This window comes from Podarcis pityusensis (assembly GCF_964106645.2).
Source record: "Podarcis pityusensis genome assembly, chromosome: 16".
Classification (NCBI taxonomy): domain Eukaryota; kingdom Metazoa; phylum Chordata; class Lepidosauria; order Squamata; family Lacertidae; genus Podarcis; species Podarcis pityusensis.
In genome coordinates, this window is record NC_138041.1 from 18,816,282 (window position 1) to 18,842,401 (window position 26,120).

The window sequence follows — 26,120 nt, forward strand, 5'->3', positions numbered from 1 at the left end:
GATGATGGTGCAAATGTTTTCTGTTGCTCCAGAGGGAAGGCCCCAAACCAAGTTACAGGAAAGGGGATTTTGACAAAACATTAGGAAGAATTTCTGGACAGTGCAAGCTATGCAACAGTGGAACAGTGCTATGCCTTAGAAGGTGGCGCATTAGAGGATTTTAAGCAAAGGTTGGGTGGCCGCCTTGCAGGGGTGTGGTAATCCTAAGGGATTGGACCAGACGGCTGTTGAGATCCTTTGAAACCCACTGCCAGTCAGAGCAGAAACACTGGGATAGACAGACGAACAGCCCAGCTTGGAAGAAGGCAGCTTTGTAAGTCTATAAAACTACTTCTTCCCGTCTTGTTCAGGGCCTCCCTCCTTCTTGCCCCACCCACCACAGCCAGGGACCTACCACGGTTCTCGGGGGAACAGTGCTGGAGCATGTCCCGGTCAGCTGCCGTGACAATGACGTTGTTGCTGCCTTGCTCACGGACAAGTTCTTTGATGTCTGTAGGATGAAGCGATAGGAGCTTGAGAGACTTTCCCCCATCGCAGACAACCCACCCTCTCACCACCCCTCATACATGCCTCCAACCTCAGCTATAAAACCAGGGCTCTTTGCTCTAAGGCAGATGAGGGCATCTCTTCTCTACCAAGGTCCACGTTCCCTTGGGCATAATCTGCTGGGGGCTGCATACTGGTCACAGGCAGTGCAGCCCCCTTCCTCCCCCCTTACATGAAATTAAGCCAAGGGCCAGATCTAGCCCTAGGGCTGTAAATTGCCCCACCCCTGCTTCAAGGCACATGGCTGGAGAAACCCACCGCCTCCTGCCGAGCTCAGGAGGTGAGAACATCAGGGCCACTTTCTGCCCCTATTCAGAAACACATACATCAGAAAGCGGCCAGAAAATGGCAGAGTGCCCACAGTTTTGTAGTGCTGGGAGGATCAGATGCAAGTCCATCTGCTGCAAAGGCGCCTTGTGCAGAGTGGATTTCTCCCACCCCTCCCCTGCCCCCGATTTATAACTGAAATGAAGCCATGGTGTCATGTTTTGGACAGAATCGGCAGAGGGAATTAGTCTCACCTCTTACAGGCCTCCCGTCCTCCAAGTGGGGCAGCAGGTCCTAAAAGGCAAAGAGAAAGATCAAACTGCTATTTCACAGAAAGATTATTGAGGGAGGGCAAGAATGAAGGCTGGACCTCCACGCCTTTCAGAGCAGCCAGAGCTCAGTGTGAGTGTAGCACACGCAAAAAAATCCCAGGCTCAATCCCTGGCATCCCCAGGCATGGGTGGAAGAGAATCCTGCCTGAAACCCTGGAGAGCTGCTGCCAGCCAGTGTAGGCAATATTCTGACTCAGTATAAGGCAGTTTCCTATGTTCATAACACTTTCTTGACGAAGTCTGAGGTCCAGGTGGAGGGAAGTGGGGGCACCCTTCATGCAAGGATCTCTTGATCCTGTGCTGAAGTGCAGCCCACCCCTTGGAGGGCCAAGCACCCGACCCCTTACCCCACTGCTCCGTGCAGCACTTAATTTCAACCAGAGCATTTGAGGGCTTATCTCAACCAGCACTTAATTTCAACCAGAGCATTTGAGTGCCTCCCTGCTGAAGGACAGGGCTCAGATGCTCTTATCATTGTTGCTGTTCTCGTTTTTCATTTTATTACACATATTCTGCTTCCACTTGAATGAGTGACCCCTGGGAGTCCTGGGCTTCTGAGCAGGTTTGCACCTTCCTTGTGGGATGGCAGCATCAGCAACTGCCAGGCCACCCACCTGAAAACTGGGATGTCCCTAAGTCTGCGCATGCTGAGTTAACCTCAGCTACATCTTTTACATACACAAGATAAAGGAAAGGCTACAACATTGGGGGCTTTGGGGGTGGGAAGGGAAGGGAAGGGAAGCAACTGTGGGATAACAGGGTCAAGGTCACCCCCTCTCTCACAATGCTGTAACGCAGGGTCATCCAAGGAAGCTGAGTGGTGGGATATTAAGAGCAGACCAAAGGGAATACATCCTTACAAAGCATGTAAGCTAAATGATGGCATCCTCTTCCCGTAAGATGCAGTGTCGACCACTAGTTTAGAGGCCTGCAAAAGGCAATTCGACAGACTGAGGACAAGGCTGTCCAGGGCTACTAGTCCCATTGGCTGTAATCTGCCTCCAGGGTCAGAGGCAGCCTGACGCCTCTGAATGCTAGTCACAAGTGGGAGAGGGCTGGCCGCTGGGGGAAGCAGGATAGGCCACTGATCTGATCCAGCTGAGCTCATACAAGATTCTGCAATGCACAATCCAGAGCCTGGCATCTGTCCTTCTATATTCTGCAAATAAATCCTAGAGTCGCAGAATGAGAAGACAGCAGACAGTGCAATTCTGCCAGACACCTTCCCAGCAGCATCCTATGCCATCCCGCCACCCCCCCAAAAGCTTCCAAGGAAGGTGGCATGTCTCAGCAGCTCGTTCTGCGGTACCAGGTCCGGTGCTACCCCCTTGATCCTTTCTCGCACCAAAGGGGATGACTGTGGTCCCAATAACGCCACCAGTGCTCTCAGAACCCAATTTTCCAACCCTTAGAGAAGCTTCCTCGCTCTTACCATGACCTGGTTGAAGCCAAACACAGAGTGTTGGGAACTGCATCTCACCGGAGGTGTGGAGCTGACTTTCCGAAACACTGTCATCTCCACCCCGCCAGGGTCTCTGCAAGGAGAGAGAGAGAGGAATGGAGCCAGGGCCAAGTTTAAAATTACAAACAATACTGATTGGTGAGGGGCTATAGCTCAGCAGTACAGCATCTGCTTTGTACGTCGAAGGTCCCAGGTTCAATCCTCAACGGGGTATCCAGGTATGTCCCCTGCCTGAAACCCTCAAGAGCCACTGCCAGACACTGTAGACAACGCTGACCTAGTTGAACCAACGGTCTGGCTTGGTATTGGGCAGTTTCTTAAGTTCCTATGCTGCTAAATGGGATTCATTAGACCACAAAGCTAAATTCTGTCCCCAGCTGATAGAGGCAATATGCGTCTGGATACTCGCTGCTGGGAATCACAGGTGGGGAGAGTGATGCTACACTCGGATCCCGCTTTTGGGCTTCTTGTGGCATTTAGCTGTCTGCTTTGAAAACAAAACACTGGACTAGATGGACCTTTGGCTTGATCTAGCAAGGCTCACCTTATGTTTTTAAGCAACACAGTCACATCAAATAAGAATAAAAAAAATAATCTGGCCAGTAATGGAGTACAGTACGAGGGGGACAAGAAGAGAGGCAGGGCAAAGGCAAGTCGCCCAACCGCAAGAAGCTGAGATGTACCCTCTCACATCCCTGCTCACCTGGCCAAGTTCCCCTCGTCCGCTGCAGCGCCATCTTCAGCCTTGGCACCATCCGCAAGTGCAGAGTTCTTCTCCACAATCTCACCCTCATCAAACATGGTGTGCAGGCGGTAGTTGATGGTCTTGACTGTGGTGAAGAAGGTGGCAACCACCGCGCAGTAGACACCTGCCACCACGATACTGGGAGGCATCACCTGCCAGGGAATAAGATGGCTGTGCATAAAAAGGAGTAGATAAAGATACCGCAGGCATTAGCATCCACGTTAAAGAAATCAACAAACCACTTTGAGTGCACTGTTCTGAAATGCGCAGCTTTTTAGTGCATGTATTAAAGGTAGCTGGAAGGAAAAAGGTCTACATTATTGTAACGAAAGGGAAAGGCATGATCCAACTGGAAGGGAATTCCAGAGTTTTGGGGCTACCACCGAGAAGGTCCCATCTCCTGTGCACACCAGCTTAGTTGATCTGAAGAGCAATCATTCAAGAAAGATCTTTGAATCAGATATTTAGTGCACAAACACAATAGTATCCAGTCCCAAGCCATTTAGGGTCTGGAAGGTTAAGACAAGCACTTTGAATTGAGCCCAGAAACTTATTGGCAGCCAATGCAATTGGCACAAAAATCGGAGCTATGGGACTTCCGGGGTGGCACCATCGGCAATGGCGGACTCCCTCTGAACTGGAGGGACTAGCTCCGCGTGAAACGGGTCTTCTCCGCTATGGCGAAGCGGGGACTCTTTTAAAAATCACAGGCGGATGAAGCCTGTGACCATGGGACTCGGCGGGCACCTTTAGCGCCCCCCCCAACTCGCAAAGGAACCCATTAACGGGCTCTGAAGTGAAGAGGGGGAAGTGGCGCGGTGCTGTGAGTCAACTGCTATTTCCGTGGAGCGAAGCCGCACAGCCGTTGCCGGAGAGCGCTGCCTTTTTCCTGGGACAATTTGGACTCTAAAATAAGCACCCGTGAGTACTTAAACTTTGAACAACTGGACCTTAAATAAGGACTTGCGAGCAGAAAGGAACTGGATTTTAAAAATTTATTTCAATTTGGTACTGAACGGGAAGGTCTAAACAGGAAGTCAGCCTTCCGTTCTATTGTAGACAGAATAAAGCAAAGACAACGTAAACTAGAGCTCAGAAAATCGCCTTTAAAGGATTGGATTTCATCATTTAAAATTGTGGAACCCCCCTTCGACAGCAGGAGAAGAAGGGGGATCTTTTTCGGACTGTTTAAAGTGAGTTTAAAGTAAAGCAACTTTCCTCCGTCCTGATCCTGGAGCGGGGTGTCAGGACTGACGTTTGAAGCTCATTGACCAGAGACAAACGCTTTTGACAGATAGCTAAAAGAAGAGAAATATAGTGATTCCACTGTTTCCCTTCGCATTTTAAAGGAACAAATATCGACAAAATATCTCAAAAAGGGAAACTTTGTTGCAAGAACAAATAGAAGTTTTCCCCCTAGAGGGAGACTGTGAAACTGTAACCAATTCCAGGGAGCCGGCAGCTGTTACAGATTACAATCGTGGGAACAGATATTTGACCTTGCAGGACAATATTTTCAGAAGCTCTGTTGTGTGCTTTCTATAAAACAAATGCTCTACTGGAACAGTTACATGAGAAGATGAATTTGATGGCGACTTCGACTAGAAATTTTGAACAGGCAGTGGGAAATTTTGAACAGACAGTGGGAAAATATGTGGAGCCCACCCAGGAATTAAATCAGGAGTGTGTCCTGACAGAACAGGCCCAACAGGAATATGAGCTTTCGGATTTGACAAATGAACTTGGAAAAAACCAGATTTGGAAAGAAAAAGTTTGGTTTGGCTTGGAAATGGGGGGCTGGATTGATCCCCCTATGCTGGGATGTTTGGACTTTTCAAATCTGGCAATGGGCCGTGAGATGTTTGGGATTGTGGGGGCTCTTAATTTTGGAGGGTTTTTGAAACATGCTTTTAAATACCATATGGAATTTAGTGTTGAATATGGAAAAGGGGCTGATCTGTCGAGAAGGGACAAAAATATTGCCAAGCTGGAGTTACCACGAGCAGGAGACAAGGTAAAATACAGATACAAATATGAAGAAGAGCTGCGGAAGGGACATGGAAGAGACTTGAGGGCCTCGGATATAAGGTTGCCAGGTTAACGGGCTAGATCGATGGGATAATAAGGACTGACTAAACCCGGAACCAGGAGGAAGGGACGCTGGATGAAGATTGGATCTGTTTGTATTTCTTCTTTTACCATTAGGACTGTTTTATAAAATTGATGAATGTCAGAAAAATGTTGGAATGAAATTACTTGGCTTTAGTAAAGATGTTTAAAGAATTATGAAAGAATATTATGGTTATGAGAAGTTGGTAAGGATAAGATTTAAGCTTTAAGTTTTAAGGTTTATTTTTTATAGAAAGATAAGATTAAAACAGTTTAAGGTAATGTAAGGACAGAATATTATGAAATATGGAAAGGATTTGCTGGGATAATTAATAACTAGGATACAAAGAAAGGGAGGAGGAGGAGGTCAAAGAAAGAAGGTAATGACAGTTGAGGATTTGAGAATAATGAATTTGTTTTTAAATGTTCTTAAATGTTTGTGGTGTATTTTTGTTTCTTTCTGTTTCTTTTTCTTATTTTTGAATTTGTATTCGTATTGTTGGAATGGGTTTGTTTTTCTCTTTTTCTACTTTGTTAACCATTTTTATTCTGTACTTTCTTTTTTTTTTTGGTAACATTTTGAAAATTTCAATAAATATCTTATAAAAAAAACCCAAAAATCGGAGCTATGTATTCAGATTTTCTAGCCTGTCTTTTCCAGGCAGCAGCATTTTACACCAGCTGCAACTTCCAGTATATTTTCAAAGGCAGCCCCACAGGAAGTGCATTACAGCAGCCCAATGCCCAGCATAGGTTGCATAAAGCGCAAGCGCGCACACACACATACACATGGCACCTGTTCTTTGCACAACAGAAACAGATTCAGAAGCACACCTGAATATCCATGCCTTTATAACTTTCGAACAAACACAGTTCAAATGGCACAGTACTTCTTTGGAACCAATTCACTTTCAGAATGACAGAAGTGAGCTTCTGAGCTACACAGAACTCTTTTTCAGGTGCAGATATTTGAAGCAAAACATTTTTTTAACTGTGAGAATGTAGAAGGCAGTGTTATAACTTCAAGCTGGTGCAGACACCATGAGTGAATGATTTAATGTTTACGTTTAACTCCCACACCTGGTGAAAAGAGCTATGTTTAACTAAAGAGCTCCACTGAGCCTGACTGAAGAAAGAAACTCATCATCTGTAGAAAGAAACTCATCATCTTTTTCAAAAGAACGCTGAGAACATCAGGATGCTCAATTCCCTCACCAGATGCCGAGAGAGAGCTCTAAGGTTAACGGTCCAGAAAGAGGTATCACAGTTCAGTGGAGGAGCATATACTTTATACCAAGAAGGCCTCATTTTCAATTTCCAGCATCTCCAGTTCAAAGTATACAGGAAGCACTCTTTTCTGCCTAAGAACAGGACAGCCACTGCCAGTCAGAGTTGATGACAACAACACAGTAATAATAGTAATCATAGTAATAACAACTTTTTGCTTATACCCTGCCCATCAGACAGGGTTGCCAGATACCTAGATTCCCAGTTTATTACAGAGAGTCTTCTGAGCATTATTCAGACTGAGGATTTTGCTTTGCAGACTTGCAGCGGCAAAATCCAAACAGGACACTGGTGAGCAATTTGCTTTCAGCAGTGATGCTTTGCTAACAAGCCTATTTTAGTCCCAAAGCTGGAAAGAATCTACAGGAATGCATCATCTGCGGCACTCTTGATTAGGCCACTGAAATTCCCACACCTGAGCAACCCCATCATATCTCACCCCAAAGACACTTTGCAGCGGTGACTCAGAGAAACCTGGCCATTATTAAGTGATGTTCTGACAGCCGTATCCCAGAACCCCTGATTTCCCTCCATTCCCAACTGCACAGAATGGGCCTATACCCAATTGAGTCCTACTTCAAGGTGCTGGGAACTGAATCTGGGACCATCCTTCTGCATGTAAAGCAGATGTTCTACCACTCATTTACAGCCATTCCCCATAACTCTGTATAGGCACATAGAAAATTGCCCTATATCAAGTCAGACCACTGTCCAACTAGAACTGTCTACACTGACTGGCAGCAGCTCTCCAGGGTTGTTACCTGAAAATTGACAAGAAATTAACACTGACGAAGCAGGTTCAGAAGTAGCATTGACTTTCCAGACCTGTAGTGAAAACATTGCTGGGAAAAGGCATTTCAAGCTTCCCCTAAGCAACACAAACAATCCTTCAGGATTCAGCCTTCTGCAGAGATTTGGGGCAGGGGAGTCAAAGTTGTTGGGCCCCAGGCAGCACTAGCCATGTACAGATACCCATGCCACTAGGACCCGCTCCCCCCTCCTCCGCACCAGCCGTCCAGCTCCAGTTTCACACAGCATCTTCCCATTATGATTCTCACATGCTTGGCAAGGAGCAACTGCAAGCAGCAGGGCGAGACTGTGGCTGACACAATAACTAAATTCCCAGGGCTTGGGGTTTCTTTATTATTTATTTATTTACTTACAGTGTGCTTATACCAGTGATCAAAATTTGCCAGGTGCATTTTGCAACTGGTGCAGGTCCAGCTACAATCATGTAGAGATCTCTGGATGCCAGGTTAGCAACTGACCTCTCCATCTGGCTGGCCCTTCCAGCTTTCGTAAGCAGGCAAGCAGAAGAGCTTATTCACTGCGTTTATGTCCCACCTTTTACTCCAAGGAGTCCATGGTTCACTCCCCACTCCTCAGTTAATCCTTACAACAACCCTGTGAGGTAGGTTAAGAGGCTGTGACTGGCCCAAGGTCGTCCGGTGAGCTTCATGACTAAGTGGGGATTTGAACCCTGATCTCCCAGGTCCTAGTCCAACACACTAACCACTTCACCACACTGGCTTCCTAGAGGTCTTCTGCTATGGGGCAGCTCTCTCTCTCTATATATATGTTCTCTCTATATATATACACATGTTAAGTTTTCAATTTTACAATTACATCATTTTCCATTTTTATACAATAGATCTTTTAGACTTCCCACCCAGCATTCCATGGCAGTTCTTTATACATCTTGCATAGCTGCGTAAACATTAGTTCCTCGCCTTATTTTCTACATTCTCATAACCTTTATATTGTATTGTCAACTGTTGGTCACAAGGTATCCCCTACCTGGAATTAAGTCAGTAAATAAATATGGGAAAAGCAAAATGCACTTATAGAAGTACTGTATCTGAAATGTTTTCCTTGAAGCTTGAGTTTGTTTTAATTTGGATTGTTTTATTTAAGGTTTTAATGTGTTGTAAACTGCTTTGAGATTTTTTTCTTTAAAATATAGAAATGAATTTAATAGTAATAGTAATAGTAATAATAATAATAATAATAATAATAATAATAATAATAAATGTCACTGTAAAAAAAAAAAGGTGGCTAGGCATTCCATTTTGGCAACCATAACCCAGGTTTAAGGTGACATTTGGCAATTAGCTTATATACCTGAGTTTCTAACACTGGTTTACATCACTCATCAACAAAGTCTTCTGGGTGTTTGCAAAATTGAGGAATCAGCAAAGCACAAACATAAAATCAACCCATGCCAAAAAATGTATTAAAAATAGTATCAAAGCAACCAGTATCAAACAGAACACAGCATAAAGTTGTGCTCTCTGGAGGAAAGGTAGGATGCAAATGTAATAAATAAACAAATAATGACCGGCTAGAATGGAAGCAGTTCAGGAAGGGCTGGATTAGGCCCTAGTCCTGTTGCTCCCTCTAGTGTTCGAAACTCCCATTGTTCTAGGCGCATTTTGCAACAGAGAATTTCATTAGTGCGAGCAGTTTCTGAGCTCTGGGCGCAGTACTGCACCTACAATTTCAGATTAAAACTGCAGAGTGGAAGGAAAGGAGGACCTTTTTCTGCCTCCCCGCTTCCAGCTACTCTGAAGACTGCAGAAGAAACCCTCTTAAGAATACTAGGGGGGTGGGCACGGGAAGGACTAGACCATGTGAAAAATAAACATAATATTTTAGCTGCAATTTGTTCATTTTCAGCTTTGTATTCTGGTTATAAAAAAGTGCACCTAGACTTTCTGTTGTTGCACCCATAACCTAGGTTTAAGGTGCCATTTACCTCCTAGCTTTCCTATCTCAGTTTCTAACACTGGCTCCCTCTGCTGGTTCCTGATGGAATGGTTGGGGGTCACTTTGGTAAACAAGATGCAAGTCTGATCCAGCAGGATAAAAAAATCCTTCCAGTAGCACCTTTAAGACCAACTAAGTTAGTTCTTGGTATGAGCTTTCGTGTGCAAGCACACTTCTTCAGATACACAGTGTATCTGAAGAAGTGTGCTTGCACACGAAAGCTCATACCAAGAACTAACTTAGTTGGTCTTAAAGGTGCTACTGGAAGGATTTTTTTATTTTGACTATGGCAGACCAACACGGCTACCTATCTGTAACTGATCCAGCAGGGTTCTTCTTATGTGATAAGCTCCATTAACACACAAACACACACACTTGCTATTTTGCCAATGGCAACTCCCCTCCCAAAGTGCATAACGGTTGGAAAGATTTTTGCCAGAACCGGGAGTATTCTGTAGTGCACCCCCCAAAGCTACCCACCCCCCAAAGCTAGTTTTGGTCCTCAGAGTCTCTGCTCATTACACAGCAATATTAAAAGGTAAAGGTAAAGGGACCCCTGACCATTAGGTCCAGTCGTGACCGACTCTGGGGTTGCGGCGCTCATCTCGCTTTATTGGCCAAGGGAGCCAGCGTACAGCTTCCGGGTCATGTAGCCAGCATGACAAAGCCACTTCTGGCAAACCAGAGCAGCAAACGGAAACGCCGTTTACCTTCCCACCGGAGTGGTACCTATTTATCTACTTGCACTTTGATGTGCTTTCGAACTGCTAGGTTGGCAGGAGCAGGGACCGAGCAACGGGAGCTCACCCCGTCGCGGGGATTCGAACTGCTGACCTTCTGATCGGCAAGTCCTAGGCTCTGTGATTTAACCCACAGCGCCACCCGCGTCCCATACAGCAATATTACTTATCTGCTAAAACTGCCAGGACTAGACTCTGGCTTTTGGTTTGAACGTTTGCAACTGGGTTGGCAAGGGATTTGTAAATGAAGTTCAGTGTGGAACTATTGAGAAAACTGTATATGTTTGGCTTGCAGAAGAGAAAATTAATGGGGGGAGGGGGGAGAGACGACAGCATTTTTCAAATATCTGAAGAGCTGTCATGCAGAAGAACATGGAGCAGGCTTGACCCCTGGTGCTCCAGCGTTGAGGACTTAAACAAATGGGTAGTTACTGCAGGGAAGCAGATGGATAAACATTAGAAACAACTTCCTAACAGTAAGAGTTGGTTGACAGTGAAACTGACTACTTCAGGAGGCAGTGAGTTCTCCTTTGCTAGTGGTATTTAAGCAGAAGCTGGACAGCCATCCCTCAAGGTAGGCTGTAGTTGAATCCTGCAGCACAGATCCTGCAGGAATAGATGACTTTTGTGAAAGCTAACAGCTAAATTTCTTCCCTGGATGATTCCTGACAAGAGACAAGATCCCAGATTTCCTCAAACAAGCACCAGGATGGCATTGCTTGGAAGCCATGAGAGCTAGAAGCTGGTCCAAAAAGAGAAAAGGCTGGTGGGGGGTGGGAAGAGATATTCCACTCCATGTTTTTAGTTAAGTCACATTAGACAATCAGTCAGGCATTGGACTCTTCCATCTTGGGCCTGAAATTCAAGGCATTCCAAGCCACTTGTCCATCCACCCATCTTGAAATTCAATCAGTAATTATTCCTTTCTCTGTTTATAAGCTTCTCACTTTGCAAAGACAACACTATCTTAACTAAAAGATTCAGGCTATGAGAGTAAACGGAGAGCCACCACTGGGATTAATTGATGCAAGAAGCTGAAATTTCAAGAGCTTCTAACGTTCTTGTCTATACAGTACCTTTGTGCCTTGAAAGACGACAAAGAAATGAGTGAATAAATAAGGAGGGAAAGCTTCTCCAGGTATACCAACACTCCTCCCCCCCCCCCGCAGCCTACTGAGACCCAGACTCACCATGTACAGCAGGAAAGGGAAGATGAGCAGGAAGATCCAAGTATAGAGGTGGAAGCAGTTGGAGAAGGTGCTCTGGTGCGGGTCAAAGAACCAGCCACCGGTCAGTGAAGCCCAGACGCCCTGGCGTAGGATCTGCAGGACCTGCGACCCCATGTCCACGGTGGGGCCGCCTCTTCCTCTTCTTCTTCCTCCTCCTCCTCAGGGAACACCACTGCCCAGCTGGCACTCACAGATTCCTTCATCAAGGCAGCTTGAGGCCCATGATCCACAAGGCCTGGGGAATCCAGAACCCTCTCCTCCCCACTTTTGGGTCTTACTTCAGCTCTCTCTACAAACCCTTTCCTACAGCAGCGGGGTGGGGAGAGGGGGGGCAATTCACCAAAGGTCCATGCGCCCCATTCAGCAGGGCAAGTTCACCACACCACTATCCCCCCCTCCCGCTCTGGGCAACCATCCCCTCCTCTCCCCAACCTCCCCTGTGGAGAAGCTTCTTTCTCCACTATCTCCACTATGGAGGCTCACTATGGAGACTCATGCCATCTTGGCTTCAAAAGATGGGGCTCTGCCAGGGCACCTTGGTGGATCTTCCCAAGGGCTGCAGTGGGATTCCTGCGCCTCTGGAATGGGAGGAGGAGGGAGGACGACGGCAAAGTGGGACCACGCTCGATATGGCACAAGCTGCTCCAAAACACTAACTAGTGACGGAGGGAACCCCAAAACCAGCCAGCCTGCACCGGAAGTGGCCCCTGGGGGTGCTAACTGGGGGTGCTGGCCCAGGCGGGAAGAGACAGCCCCGAAATTGCTAGGGGGCCCCTTGGGTAAGTATAGAGCAAAATTAAGCCGGAGAACGGCCGCCCCCCTCTCCAAAAAATATAAAAGGGAGTCAAAGTCCAGTTCACTTCCGGGGTCAAAGGTCAGCCCTACTTGGCCCGAGCAGAGAGGGGCTCCCGGTGCCTCAACCTACTCAGGGGCTGGAGAGGCCGGAAGAGGAGCCCGAGAAGCAGCAGGAGCAGCAGCCACGGCACCGCGCATGCGCCATCCTCTCCTGTTTCCCCCTTGCAGGCAGGAAGTAAAAGGGAAGGGTCAAGAGGGAGAGCCTGGATGGGGGTGTCGCTCTTGACGTGATCGCAAATATATGAAAAGTGTAGAGAGATACATTTCGGTTTCAGAACCGGAAGTCAGTGAGGTCTGTCTCCGCAATTAAAAAAAAAATCCCAATACTGTATTTTACTGAAAAGTCCCCTTCGACTATAAAAAAAAAGGGAAACAGATACAAAGATAGAAGTGACTGGCTTTTTCTAGCTCGAGGCTTTCTGCGCGTAGGATTTTTGGTTGTGTGAGTTTTTCAGTATCCGTGAATGCTGCGAGTGACGAGGGGGAATTCGCGCTGAATAAAACCCGAGTAAGAAAAAAGTGTTCTCGAAGCTACAAACATGAGTTTGACCAAACTGCGGGAGGCAGTGGAAGACAGGAGTGCCTGGCGTGCTCTGGTCCATGGGGTCACGAAGAGTCGGACACGACTAAACAACAAGAAAAAAGCACGAGCTCCTTTTTGCTGCTGCCCTTCGTTCTGCTGCGGGAACTTTGTTCTCCAGTCATGGTCACAATCCTGGATTTCTCTAGCTCTAACTTCTGCGGCGAGAAGAGGACACTTGAAAAGCTTGTTCAATGGGAACCTGAAATGACTTATCCAGATGAACTGATGCTCCTCTTCCATTTTAGCCTCTATGAGACGAGGAGGCGCCTTACGCACACGTTGACCTTCCTACGCATGCGCACATATGGAGCGCCCTGTGCCCGTTCAAAGGAAGCAGGGCCCTGCGCACGCGCTTAAAATCTTCAACGGCAGAGAGCGAAAGTGAAAAATACGCATGCGTGTCTGAAACCGGAGCTCGATGGGGGAAGAGGGCGGACATTTAGCCAAAGAAGATACCCTAAGGACCAGTGCGCACGCGCACATTGCTAGGTTCCTGTTTTTGTTGAGCGGGTTGAGAAGGCGGGATTTTAGGTGACGATCTTCTTTTCGATTGGCTCACTCAAAATGAGAAGCAGCCCTATCTTCCACTGAGAAACGAACCTCTATGCCTGGCCCAATCCCTCAAAGCGTAGGAGAGCAGCTGATGGATGGGAATTGCACAAAGGTGCCAGAATCCCTACCCTCCTGCCATCATCCTCTAATTTCAAGACGGGGTGAAGTGGGGTGTCGGGCCCATCCAGTCCTGACTTCATCGGCATAATAAAATATAGTAATTTGCAGCTTGCATATAGATTTTTTCGAAATGTTCTGCTTGCTAAATATATATAATCGAAGCCAACCTTGCAAAATTGTTCATAATTCTCAGACTGCCCTCCTAAAGCACCACGGAGTAAGTCCCACCGAATACAGTGGGACTTACTTTTGAGAAGGCGTGCATAGAATTGCGCTTCAGCATCATTTTATCAGCCCTGTAAAACTGGTCTTCTTATCCTCATATTGCAGAAAGAAGAGGAGGATGGCAGAGGCTGAGAGATTGGGGATTGATGTGCCAGATTTACGTATAAACTAAACAAGCTATAGCTTAGGGCCCCACTCTCTTGGGCCCCCCCCCCAAAAAAAACTAAAGAAAACAACAACCTGCATGTACATTTCCAAAATATAAGATAAAAAATAAAATAAAACCTACATACAGCAACAGTGTTATTTGGTAATCTAGTCCAGCCCCTTTGCCTACAGGAGAGAGAAGAAACGGAAGTTGAGGGATGCCTCCTGATGCGCTGCAGCTGTTCCCCACAATGAAATGGAAGGCTCAACATTTGTCAGGCACTTTTGGAAGCTCAGCAGCCCTGTGTGGTTACAACAACCCTGTAAAGTAGGCCAGTGCTATGCACTTCCCAAATTGCAGCTGAATCCCTCGCAGATTGGCATCCAACCTCTGCTTCAAAGCCTCCAAGGAAAGAGAGTCCACCACCATTCCAGAGAGTCTTACCATCAGAAAGTTTTTCCTAATGTTTAGTCCGAATCTCCTCTCCTGCCCTCCCCTCTGGAGCAGCAGAAAACAAACTTGCAGCCTTCAGATATTGGAAGATGGCTCTCCTCTCAGTCTCCTCTTCTCCAGGCTAAACATACCCAGTTACCTAAACCGTTCCTCATGAGGCTTGGTTTCCAGACCCTTCATCATCCTGGTAGCACTCCTCTGCTCACCTTCCAGCTGCTCAATATCCTTCTTCAACTAGCCTTCACTGACTGGCAGCAGCTCTCCAGGGTTTTGGATGGGGGGGTGACATTCCCAGCCGCCCACCCCCCAGAGATGCCGCCCAGGACAGAAGACCTACATGCAAAGCAGATGGTCCAATCCTGCACTATGGAGACCCCTAGCCTGCCTTGAAGGATGTGGGGATGATCTCCCTTTGGAAATGGGGCTGCACGAAGAAGGATGTGAAATGCCGAAGTGAATCCTTTCTCTCTCTGCCAGCCCTTCATGCTCTGGGCTGCCTCTTTCCAGCTCTGGCGATGCCCTTTCAGGTCACTGAACTGCAGAGAGATGGAAGGAATTGGGCCAGATGCCCCTCCTCACACACAAACGCCCCCCAAGAATTGGGGTTGCCAGCTTCTGAGTCGCTCTCTCTGCTCCTCTCTTCTAAGTTAAGGTGCTTAAGATGCCTGATCAGCCACAGCAACAGCCCTGCAAGGCCCGAAGCAGCCCATGGCGTCAGGTGAGCCAGTGTCCCTCCTTTTTGGGACAGAGGAGGGCAGGAATGGGCTAGGGGGGCAGCTAGTCAAAAGATACACAGAGCCAGATGGCTGGATCCAACCCAAGGTCCATCTGGGCCAGCATTTGGAAACCCAACCCCCGCCCCCCGTGACCACCCCATTTTGTGGGGTCCAGTGGAGGAAGCAGGGGGCTGGGCTGTGGGGCAAGGCGGGACAGTTGTCAGCGAGAGGGGCGCCTTCCCTGGGGAGCCATGTTCTGCGGGGCAGGAGGCTAGGATTGGTCCCCAAGGCCTGGGGTGTCCCTCCCCTGTAGAAGAACTTGGCATCCAGGAGAAAACTCTTGGAATAGCCTTGCCAGGGGCTCAGGGACGAACTCACCTGTCCCCATGTCCTTCTCTTTGCAGATGTGCTGGGGTTACACATCCCTTCCCTAGCGGTGAGCAGTGAGTGAGAGCAAGGATCCCTTAGACCTGCCTCCCGCTGCCTGGGTTCTTTGTGCTGCCCTTCCACCTCTGCCCAGGAGGCTGCGGGGCCCAGGGAGGTCCTCTGGGGCCAGGGCCAGATTTACGTATAGGCTAAGTAGGCTGAAGCCCAGGGCCTCTAAATCTGGGGGGCCTTGCTAGCCTGCCCTGTCCCCAGCGCTGCTGTCTCCCCTCTCCCAAAATTGCAAACCCAAGACTTCATGAAAGGGCAGGGCAACTTGGGCCTCTAAATCTAGGGGGCCTTGCCAGCCTGCCCGCTCCCCAGCGCTGCAGTGTCCCGTCTCCCAAAATTGCAAACCCAAGACTTATGCGAGGGCAGGGCAACTCAGGCCCAGCAACTATGAGACTCAGGGCTAGCCAGTGGGGCCCAATTTGAAGCTCTGGGGCCCAAATTGGAATCTTAGAGATATAAATAAAATCCATCTAGATTGCCTTGGTGTGGGGGCCCACGTAGGAGCGGCTCACGGGGCCCAGTTTGGCCAAATTGCTCCAATTGCCTTAAGGCCAGCCCTAAGGAGACCGTGCAGGGGTTGGGCTGACAAGCCCTGCAGCTTCTCGGTCCCTGGTGTCACTATTCAGAGTACAGACTCAATGACTTGTTACGGAAATAAAGGGGGGCACTTATTAGAAATTAGTTTTGTCACCTCTCAACACCTCTCCTCCCTCAAAACCCCAGGACGATGTGACTTTGCACTGTTGACTGTCCAGAACTACTTGTAAAGGCAGGAGGCCAGAATGCAGGTTGGTAACTGGACCTCATCCTGACTCTGACGTTAATGGGAAGGGGGAGACCAGGCTCCAAGCTAACAATCTTTTGCAGAAAATGGAAGAACTGGAATTTGTGTTTATGCTGCATTTTTGGACCTGTGTGCTAGGTCATTTTCACAAGGTCAGCGAAGCCCTTCAAAAATCAGACCTGTTATTGAGTTCTTGTGCAAGTTTGTACAGTTCACTTCTGGATTTTTAAAGGAAAATTAGAGATGATTTTGAAGAGCTTGAGAAACAAGCAAAAGCCACCTTGCCAAATGTCAACTACAAAACAAGGAGACAGAGTGAGGGAACTGCAAAGAAATGACAGAAGTGCACCTGGTGCCTTAGATGCGCTTTCTTCAAGAGATAAGTTTAGGATACAACCTGTTGATGGAAGCCTACCCAGAAGATATTGACCTGAAACTTACTGATGAACTTTTGCACTATCACCTGTATGTGAGACAAAGCCATAGGCTTAGAGCAGAGCACTCTCTGTCTCATAAAGACCTTTATCAAATTATATACAAGGAAAAAAATCAGATGGCCTTTCCTAATGTGGATGTAATCTTGCAGCTATTTCTTAACCTTATGGTCACTAACTACTCAGGAGAGAGGAGTTTTTCAAGACTCAAAAGAAAAACGAATTAAGGCCCATGAATTAAGTTATTAGAGAAAAATTGGAATTAGGAGTCACATTGATAAGAGGAATTAAGGCAATTTATACAGATCAAACTGCAAACCTGATTGTAAATAATGCCATTACAGGAAAAATGTAAGAGGGACGAGGCAAGGATGCCCCCTATGTCATGGCTGAAGCAGCATTTGAAGTAGAAACTTCCTTAATGATGTTGGCTATACCAGATCGGAAAACAACAGATCTCTGCCTGCAAGGTGCTTACTAAGTGTGACAAGTTTAAGAGATGTGGGGGAGGAATTAGGAAAGCTGTGGTTCAAATCTCTGCTCTACCATGAACAGCCCAAGTTGCATTAAGCAAGGAGCTCAAATGACATATGTGGCTCTCCTCCTCCCCATTTTATCCTCACAACAACCCTGTGCAGTAGGTTATGCATTCCTGCGCATGCTTGGATACGACATACCAGTACTCATTTTATATTATTTATTTATTGTATGCATGGTACCTTTATTGTGTATTTATTTCATATTCACATGTATTAATGTGGCTCACACTTTGGGGGGCTTTGGGTGGTGTAAATAAAAAACCATACCATATCATGCCATGTGTGTTGCTGTGTGCATAGGATATGTTGCTGCATGTTGCCGTGAATGTTGGCATTGGGTGCTGCTGCGAAGTCTTCTGCACACATTTGTGTTTGTGTGTGTCAGAGAGATGGAAAGGGGAGGAGGAGCTATCAAGACTTCAGCTGATCAGCTGTCTCTCTGGTTTGACTTACTCTGTTCCCTTGCCCTGCGAGGGAAGATGTTTAGGACCGAAGGACAAGAGGAAAGTGTGGATACATGGAGGCAGGTCCACACCATACACTTAAAATACATCCAAATCACATTTAAGGCACATTATACCCCCTCCCCCCCAAGTCCTAGGAATTGCAGTTTGTTAAGGATGCTTTTGAACTATGGTGCTGGAGGAGACTCTTGAGAGTCCCATGGACTGCAAGAAGATCAAACCTATCCATTCTGAAGGAAATCAGCCCTGAGTGCTCACTGGAAGGACAGATCCTGAAGCTGAGGCTACAATACTTTGGCCACCTCATGAGAAGAGAAGACTCCCTGGAAAAGACCCTGGTGTTGGGAAGATGGAGGGTACAAGGAGAAGGGGACGACAGAGGACGAGATGGTTGGACAGTGTTCTCAAAGCTACTAACATGAGTTTGACCAAACTGTGGGAGGCAGTGGAAGACAGAAGTGCCTGGCGTGCTCTGGTCCATGGGGTCATAAAGAGTTGGACACGACTAAATGACTAAATAACAAGGACGCTTGGAATTGTAGCTTTGTGAGGGGGAAACTTCAGTTCTCAGGATCTTTTGGGGGAAGTAATGTGCTTTAAATGCACTTTGTGTTTTAAATACCTCTATATGGTTTGGATCTGACATAAAAGTTGTAAAGCAGCACAATATGAGACTGTGGAACATGTTTTCTGCTTACACAGTGTAAAAGTTAAGCCAGGCCCCTGAAGTTTTACAATTCCCATGCTTTTTGTTGCATGCATAAATATATGCCATAACTCTTCACTTAAACATAAGGTTTCAACGTTCCTAGAATAACTGATTCCTAATAGTGAATGCTATCTAAACTTCAGTTTTTGTTTTTTTATGTATAATGATTTGTATTCTACCGTCAAGTCTGAGAAGTGGAAATAAAGGATGAAAAGCCATGCCTGCCTGCTGATTCCGAATCAGACAGTAATAAATCACAGTAACATGTCAGAGAGGTTCTGTGACTTGAAAACATGGGTTGTGACACCATATTCACTTGTCTGTGTGCCATAAGTTATGAGATACGAGGTCAGAAAAGTGACACTGGATTTGTAGTTCCAGTTTACTCTGCCAAAGATTATCCCTTCAACAGGGATTTTAACAGAAACCCAATGTACGTGTTTGCTGCAACTGGCTGTGTGACTACAAGCCTTACTGGTATGGAAAGGATTCCCACAACTAAAAGTGTACTTTCCCTTTTTGCTCTATGGAGATGCCTGCATATTAAGTGCCTTAGAATGCCATCATCCATCCTTTCCAAGTCTCAGGCTGGTAGAAACCCCAAATTGTGCTGGGTTTTGTGATGTCCAGCACCACTTCAGCTTGGATGTGTTGAGAATTGACCAGCACAACTGTAAATAAATCATAGAATCGTAGAGTTGGAAGGGAGCTTGAGGATCATCTAGCCCATGGGTAGGCAAACTAAGGCCAGGGGGCCGGATGTGGCCCAATCGCCTTCTAAATCCGGCCCACGGACGGTCCAGGAATCTGTGTGTTTTTACATAAGTAGAATGTGTGCTTTTATTTAAAATGCATCTCTGGGTTATTTGTGGGGCATAGTAATTCGTTCATTTCCCCCAAATATATATATATATTCCGGCCCCCCCCCCACAAGATCTGAGGGACCATGGACCAGCCCCCTGCTGAAAAAGTTTGCTGACCCCTGATTCTAATCCAACCCCCTGCAATGCAGGAATATACAGCTGTCCCATATAGGGATTGAGCCTGCAACTTTGGCGTAAACAGCACCATGCTCTAACCAACTGAAATGAGTGCTATTAACTTCCCTTCTTTTTAGAAATGAAAATTAGAGAGAGGTGATTCTCAAACAAAGAAGATGAGCTGAGGGAATGTCTCACACTGGAATAGGACTAAGAGTGACTGCACACAGTCTTGATTTGGCCTGAGGACTGGAGCAGTAAAAGGAAAGGGACAAAGCTTAACCCTGAACTTGCTCAAACCAAAACAGCGCAGCCCAGCCCAGGCATTTGTATACAGGAAATCACTCACATGATCTGCTTCAGCCTTTCCTGTGTTTGAATGAAACCGGAAGAGCAGGGATAATAGCTCGTTTTCCCACAATTCCCTCCTTGATGATTGCCCCATCAATGCCCCAAGGCCACAGGTTCAAGGTCTGCTGTTAGCTCTGTGCTATTTTCCAAAAAGCTATCAGAAAAGCTTGAGTCAATGAAGCACAATCCTGCTGGAAACATCACCCCAGAAATTCTGCTCCCAAATGCTTAGGAACCTGGCAAGCAGAGGAGGAGACAGGGAATTACTGCTTGATCAGTTTCAGAGAATAAGAAATGTCAAATCCTAGATGTGTGATCTCTCTTGACACATCTTCACTATGCTTAGAAGCATTAGAGGTTCCCATAAATTATTTTCCCTACCCCGTGTAATCACCAATTGTTATTTTTAAAATGTTCTAGGTCTGGGTTTATGCTCAATTTTTCCCTATTCCTTTCAGTATTTGATTGTAAGCCTGCAGTCCTCTCCTCCTCCTCCTCCTCCTCCTCCTCCTCCTCCTTCTTCTTTTAAGAAATTCTGACAAAATCAGAACAATGCAGAACAGAACATAGGGTTTCCATATTTCAAAAAATAAAATTCCTGACACCCACAAAGTTAAAATAGTGATTTTAAGTTTCCGTTGCTTTTTTGATCGCGTTGCCATACATCTGGGTTTTCCGTGACATTTTGCCGATCCCACCCCCGACGCCATTTTTACACCCCCAAACCAGGACATGTCAGGAATTTACCTGACGTACGGCAAGCCTACCTAAACAAAACATAAGCATAAAAGTTACATATAGCTACAACCATTGGTTAAATCTCTGTTCTTCTTTACTTATGACTGGAATCCTCTTTTGGGGGGTCTGTGGTATCACTTTATGTGATTCCACAGAAGGTCATGCATGGCTAGTGGTTGCCATTGATGTTGCTTTTGTGCTACGTATTTAATAAAGAGATGCCATGTTGCTTGTAACTTTTCTTCTGTCTTTTTTAATTTGTTCGTTTTTTGCCTTTTGTGTTATTTCCCCATCAATACAATTGCCCAAGTTTGCTGAAAGCATTCAAATAGCAAGTTGTCTCTCAAATCCAGGGGTCAGCAAACGTTTTCAGCAGGGGGCCAGTCCACTGTCCCTCAGACCTTGTGGGGGGCAGGACTATATTTTGAAAAAAATATATGAACTAATTCCTATGCCCCACGAATAACCCAGAGATGCATTTTAAATAAAAGCACACATTCTACTCATGTAAAAACATGCTGATTCCCGGACCGTCTGCGGGCCGGATTGAGAAGGCGATTGGGCCAAATCCGGCCCCCGGAGCTCAGTTTGCCCACCCATGCTCAAATCTTGCTACCTTCAAGCTGAAATACTCCAGATAGTAAAATTTTTAATATCCTTATTTTTTAATCACCCCCCCCAACTTTTTATCAATTTTTTGTAATATACAAAAATAGATAGGCACTGGAAAAAAAGGCAAATAACAAAGGGGGCAGGGTGTGTAATATACAGTGTTACAGTATGAAATAACAACAGCAAACAATACCAATCATATATCAGATGGTATTGAAATACCCCAACCATAATGTTTTATATTTTGACTTCCCTCATCAAATATGGGTAGCAATGCTATCCTGGAATTTCGGTCTAGTTTCTGACCCATGGTAAGTCCCATTTCATAAAATATTTTTTTCTATAATTTCTGTATCTTCTCACAGGACCACAACATACGGAATTTGGAAATTGACTCCGCAGTCTCTCCAGCATAGTAGGCTATCAGTACTTGATATTCTGCTAAGACTGTGGGGAGCCAGGTACCGTCTATGAATTAATTTGGATGAATTTTCTCTCATTTGGAATGCAACGGACTGGAATGGTATTGTGCTCCAGATTTGGTTTGGTTTATTCGATTTATTATATCTCTACGCCGCTTTCCATTCAAATGAATCCCAAAGTGACGTACAAACAATAACAATAACATAACATGTAACTGAACATCACAAATAAATTGTATAAAATAATTAAGGAATTACCAGTGAAACAATACAATTTATAGCCAACTTTATAGTCAGTTTCAGGCTCTAAGTCTTGTTCCCACACTTCTCTTAGGCTTAGGGAGTCTAATAATGCTCGTGGTTTCTTGCAGTTTCTGATACAGTCCACTTATCAACGAGGATCCAATTATTTAGAAATAATGCATATTTATTAATTTCAAGGCTGTTGAGAACCAAACCAGGAGTGGTTAACCTGCGATCTCCAGATGCTGGAGGACTCATAACTCCCATCAGCCCCAATTAGCCAGAGTTTTTAGGGGGCTAACCAGGTTGGGATAGCTGGGATAGCAGGCTTGTTAGTTTTTGAATGTCTTGTGTAGATTCAATTTCGTTGTTCTGTATGGGACAATGGCAATAAAGATTATCGTATCATATCGTATCAATGATCACCAATGATTGGCGCTGCAGAGCCAAAACACCCAATAATATCCCAGGGGGCACAGGTTGGCCATCCCTGCCGTAATCTATCCCGCAGTATTCAGTGTGCCCCATGCTCCCCGGATGTCCCTTCTTGTATATATTTTCTTCAGGAGTCAGTTATGGACCTGGTCTCTCAGAGGAGGTTCAGAGGCTTTAGAAGTCTTCCTTTGATTGGCGTGAGCTGCAGGAGAGCGCAGAGTTTCGATTTTCACAGAACGCTGCGCCGGGAGAGAGAAAAAAGCCCAAGAGTGCTGTTGGACTCCAAAGCTTGCCCGCGCCCCTTTTTACACCAAACGAAGCTGCTCCCCTGGGAATGGAGACAATGGTTTTATGTATCTCCTCCCACGGATCTGGAAAGCAAAAGCCCTCGCGTTCTGGAGGCCGGAGCTGACCCTTCGCTGGAAAGCACCCTTGCCTTTTGTTCCACCCAGGGGAGAGGGAGAGAGAGAGAGAGAGAGAGAGAGAGAGAGACCCGCCTCCCCCGGGGCAGGCCGAGGAATTCAAACCCCTCCCCTGCCCTGCCTTCCCCGCCTCGCTCCGTCCGGCACTTCTGCCCAGGACCGAGCGCAGCGAAGGTACAAAGCCCAGGCAGGCGCGCCATCGGGGCTTCCTCCTCGACGGGACGGGTTCCTTGTGTGACGGGGGTCCTGTCTGCCCTCCACCCGTCCCAGCGCCGGCTTTGAAACGGGGCTAGCGAGCGAGTCCTTTCGGTGGAGCCGGGCGCCGCTTCGCCTGGAAGCTTCGAGGGGAGGGACCGGACGGGACTGGATAAGGAAGCTGATCGCGGCGCAGATCCGCTTGGACAGCCTCGGACGGAGGGTGCCTTGGGAGAAGAGCAGGCAAGACGCCAGGGTGGGGACGACGAGGGGGGACGACCACCATTGCCTACATCGGATCGCGTTGGCGGGTTCGACGGGGCCCCCCTAGCGAGTTCCCCGCCCGCTTGGGAGGAAACCGGCCGTAGGGAGCGGCCCCCTGTTCTCTGCGGGAGAGACTAGACGGGGTGGTCTTCCTACCCCTGGTGAGGGCGATGGAGAGCCTCTGACCCCGGATTCGTTGAGAGGAGTCTATAAACTCAAAGGGCTGGATCCTGCTTCCTCGACGGGAGGGGGTTTTGGCAGGCAGGAGTGTTCACCCCACTTCCCTGCTGAACGCCCCTGTGGCCCCCTGGATGGTCTCTATCCTCTGGGAAGTGGCAAGGAAGGCAATGTTAGTGACCTAGATGTCGGGAGCCTTGGACCAATGAGGCCCAGAGGACCCCAAGGAGCCCCTGGGAAGCATGTTCCGGAAGGCCCCACTAGTGGCCTGGGGGCCAGGTTCGCGGAGCGGGGGCACCACGGCCTACGCCAACCCCGTCTGGACGGCGTTATTTGACTACGAGGCCGCCAGCAGCGACGAGTTGACCCTGCGGAAAGGCGACTTGGTGGAGGTGCTTTCGTGGGATGCCGCCATCTCTGGGGACGAAGGCTGGTGGGCCGGCAAGGTGAACAACCAAGTGGGCATCTTCCCTTCCAATTACGTGTCGCCCAAGACGGGGGGCTACGCGGGCCCCGAGAGCCCCCCTGAGGCCGACTTCCGGGACCTGAGGCTGGAGGAAGTGATTGGGGTCGGTGGCTTCGGGAAGGTGTACCGCGGCAGCTGGAAGGGGGAGTTGGTGGCGGTCAAGGCCGCCCGCCAAGATCCGGACGAGGACATCAGCACCACGTCGGAGAGAGTACGGCAAGAGGCGCGGCTCTTTGCCATGTTGCAGCACCCCAACATCATTGCCCTCAAAGCCGTCTGCCTCCGCGAGCCCAACTTGTGCCTGGTGATGGAATATGCGGCCGGGGGTCCCCTCAGCCGCATGCTTGCCGGCCGCAGGATCCCACCCCACATCCTCATCAACTGGGCCGTGCAAATCGCTCACGGGATGCAGTACCTGCACTGCGAAGCCATCGTGCCCGTCATTCATCGCGACCTGAAATCCAACAACAGTGAGTAGGAGGGTTGGGATTGGTGGTGAGGGATTTGCATATATTTGCATATATTTTGCCTGAACAAATCAAGCTGGTTGGTTAGTTCGTTTCAAAAATGTGCATCCCCGCCTTTCGGCTTGAAATTGCTCGCGTAACGATATCTTAAGGTCAAACAGTAGAACGAAATGCAAGAAAATGTAACCAAGCCATAAACTTACAATAATGAAAAGAACAACCGAGGAGGGAAAATAAGAACGCAACATGGAAAATTAACTGGGAACATCCCTGTTGGAATAATCTTGTTTTTAAATGCCGGCTTAAAGATGAACAGGGAGGAGGCCAGGCAGACCTTTCTGGGAGAGAATGTCATCTTCTGGGTGCCACTTTGGAAAAGGCTCTGTCTCTCTCCCCTCTTAATGAAACTTTTCCTGTTGTGCAGAAACAAGTAAAGCCTCAGCAGCTCGACAGAGGTGATAGGCAATTCCCAAGACACCACCCTGCTTGCAGATTTGAGTGCAGTATTTAAGAAAACGAGGACACTGTAAGCCAGGAACAGGAAGCATCAGGCCTGGGGGCCAAATACGGCCCCCAGGACCTCTCTGTCTGGCCCTTGAACCTCACCCAAGGCCATAGCCCTCACCAGCCCTGCTCTGTGCCATAGCTGAGTCGTTTTGCCTGGTTTGCCTGTCTTTGGACTGTGAGAAGGTGTCTTGCTTGCCTGGGTACAGGATGGGAATATGTGGGGGAAGTGGGAGCCATGCAATTGCCTTTGGCTTCTATGTGCCCAGAATTCAACCTCCTGCACAAAGCTGAGCGTCACATGCATTGCTCTGCCTACTTTTGCATCTGGCCCCTCCCACTCCTGGCACGCAGCACCTAGAGCATTGGCCACGAAGGAATGCGACCTTAATGCGGGGAAGAACTTCCCCATTCCTTCCTTAAGCCTTGATAGTAAATGTCAAAACCGCAATTCCAAGTTGCATCAATTTCATGGCCTAAACTATGTCCTTCCTTATTTATTTTAGCATTGGGGTACACAATCTAGCAGGCGGTTTGTGCCATTGTGTAGTTCATTGTGTAGAAATATAACTTCTCGCTAGGGATTGTGCCCCACGGGGGGCGGGGAACCACAGAAAGCCTTCCTTTCAGCAACGGCGCTGAAATTTGAAATGTTGTTAGTGTTTCAAGTGTAAAAGAAAAATTGGGGGGGAAATGAAGGCAAGAAAAGGTGACTTCTGGAACAGGTGTACTGGGAGCAAGCAGCACTCTCAAAAGAAGCCATTGATAAGGAATATGCACTGTAAATTTAAAGCACCTGTTCCCCATAGAGAATCCTGGGTATTGTAATTTAAGGGTTCTGAGAATTGTTGCTCTTTCAGGGGTAAACTAAAGTTCCCGGGATTTTATTTGCTTTTAAGGCATGGTGTATATGCAGCAATAGGAATGTAGGAAGCTGCTGTATAGCAAGTCAGACCATTGATCTATCTAGCTCAGTATAGGATAGAAACATAGAATTGTAGACTTGGAAGGCACCCCAGGGGTCATCTAGTCCAACCCCGTGAAGCGTAGGAATCTGCACTAGCTGGCAGCTGCTCTCCCAAGATTTCAGCCAGGGGACTCTCCCAGCCTAACAGGAGATGTTGCGGGTTTAAACTTGGGACCATCTGTGTGCAAAGCAGGCACTTGACCACTACATCCCTCCCTGATGGGGCAAGCTGCCCAGTGGACAGGAAGGTTTTGGAAGGCACAGGAAAGGAGCCTTCCTTTAAGCCAGAATCAGGCCTGGAACCTTCCTTCAGTTCTGGGAAGCAAGGGTGCCTCTGAGCACATCCAGAGTACTGTCCCCCCCCCTGCCAAGTAAAC

General features: G+C 47.4%; 2 protein-coding genes and 1 long non-coding RNA gene across 3 annotated transcripts in view; 2 read left to right on the plus strand and 1 right to left on the minus strand.

Annotated features, from left to right (window-relative positions):
- PCNX3 (pecanex 3) overlaps window positions 1-12,505 on the minus strand; it is a 48,326-nt gene extending 35,821 nt beyond the window's left edge. The window contains exons 1-5 of the mRNA XM_080986143.1: window positions 11,445-12,505; window positions 3,311-3,504; window positions 2,578-2,680; window positions 1,068-1,107; window positions 395-490 (exon numbers count right to left, since the gene is read on the minus strand). Of these exons, the coding sequence (XP_080842269.1) occupies window positions 395-490; window positions 1,068-1,107; window positions 2,578-2,680; window positions 3,311-3,504; window positions 11,445-11,597 (586 nt within the window). The 5' untranslated portion in view covers window positions 11,598-12,505. The remainder of the gene's footprint in view (window positions 1-394; window positions 491-1,067; window positions 1,108-2,577; window positions 2,681-3,310; window positions 3,505-11,444) is intronic.
- LOC308466046 overlaps window positions 1-26,120 on the plus strand; it is a 170,293-nt gene that overhangs the window by 104,582 nt on the left and 39,591 nt on the right. The gene's annotated exons all lie outside the window — the stretch shown is intronic.
- MAP3K11 (mitogen-activated protein kinase kinase kinase 11) overlaps window positions 22,827-26,120 on the plus strand; it is a 29,558-nt gene continuing 26,264 nt past the window's right edge. The window contains exon 1 of the mRNA XM_080986237.1: window positions 22,827-24,275. Within this exon, the coding sequence (XP_080842363.1) occupies window positions 23,582-24,275 (694 nt within the window). The 5' untranslated portion in view covers window positions 22,827-23,581. The remainder of the gene's footprint in view (window positions 24,276-26,120) is intronic.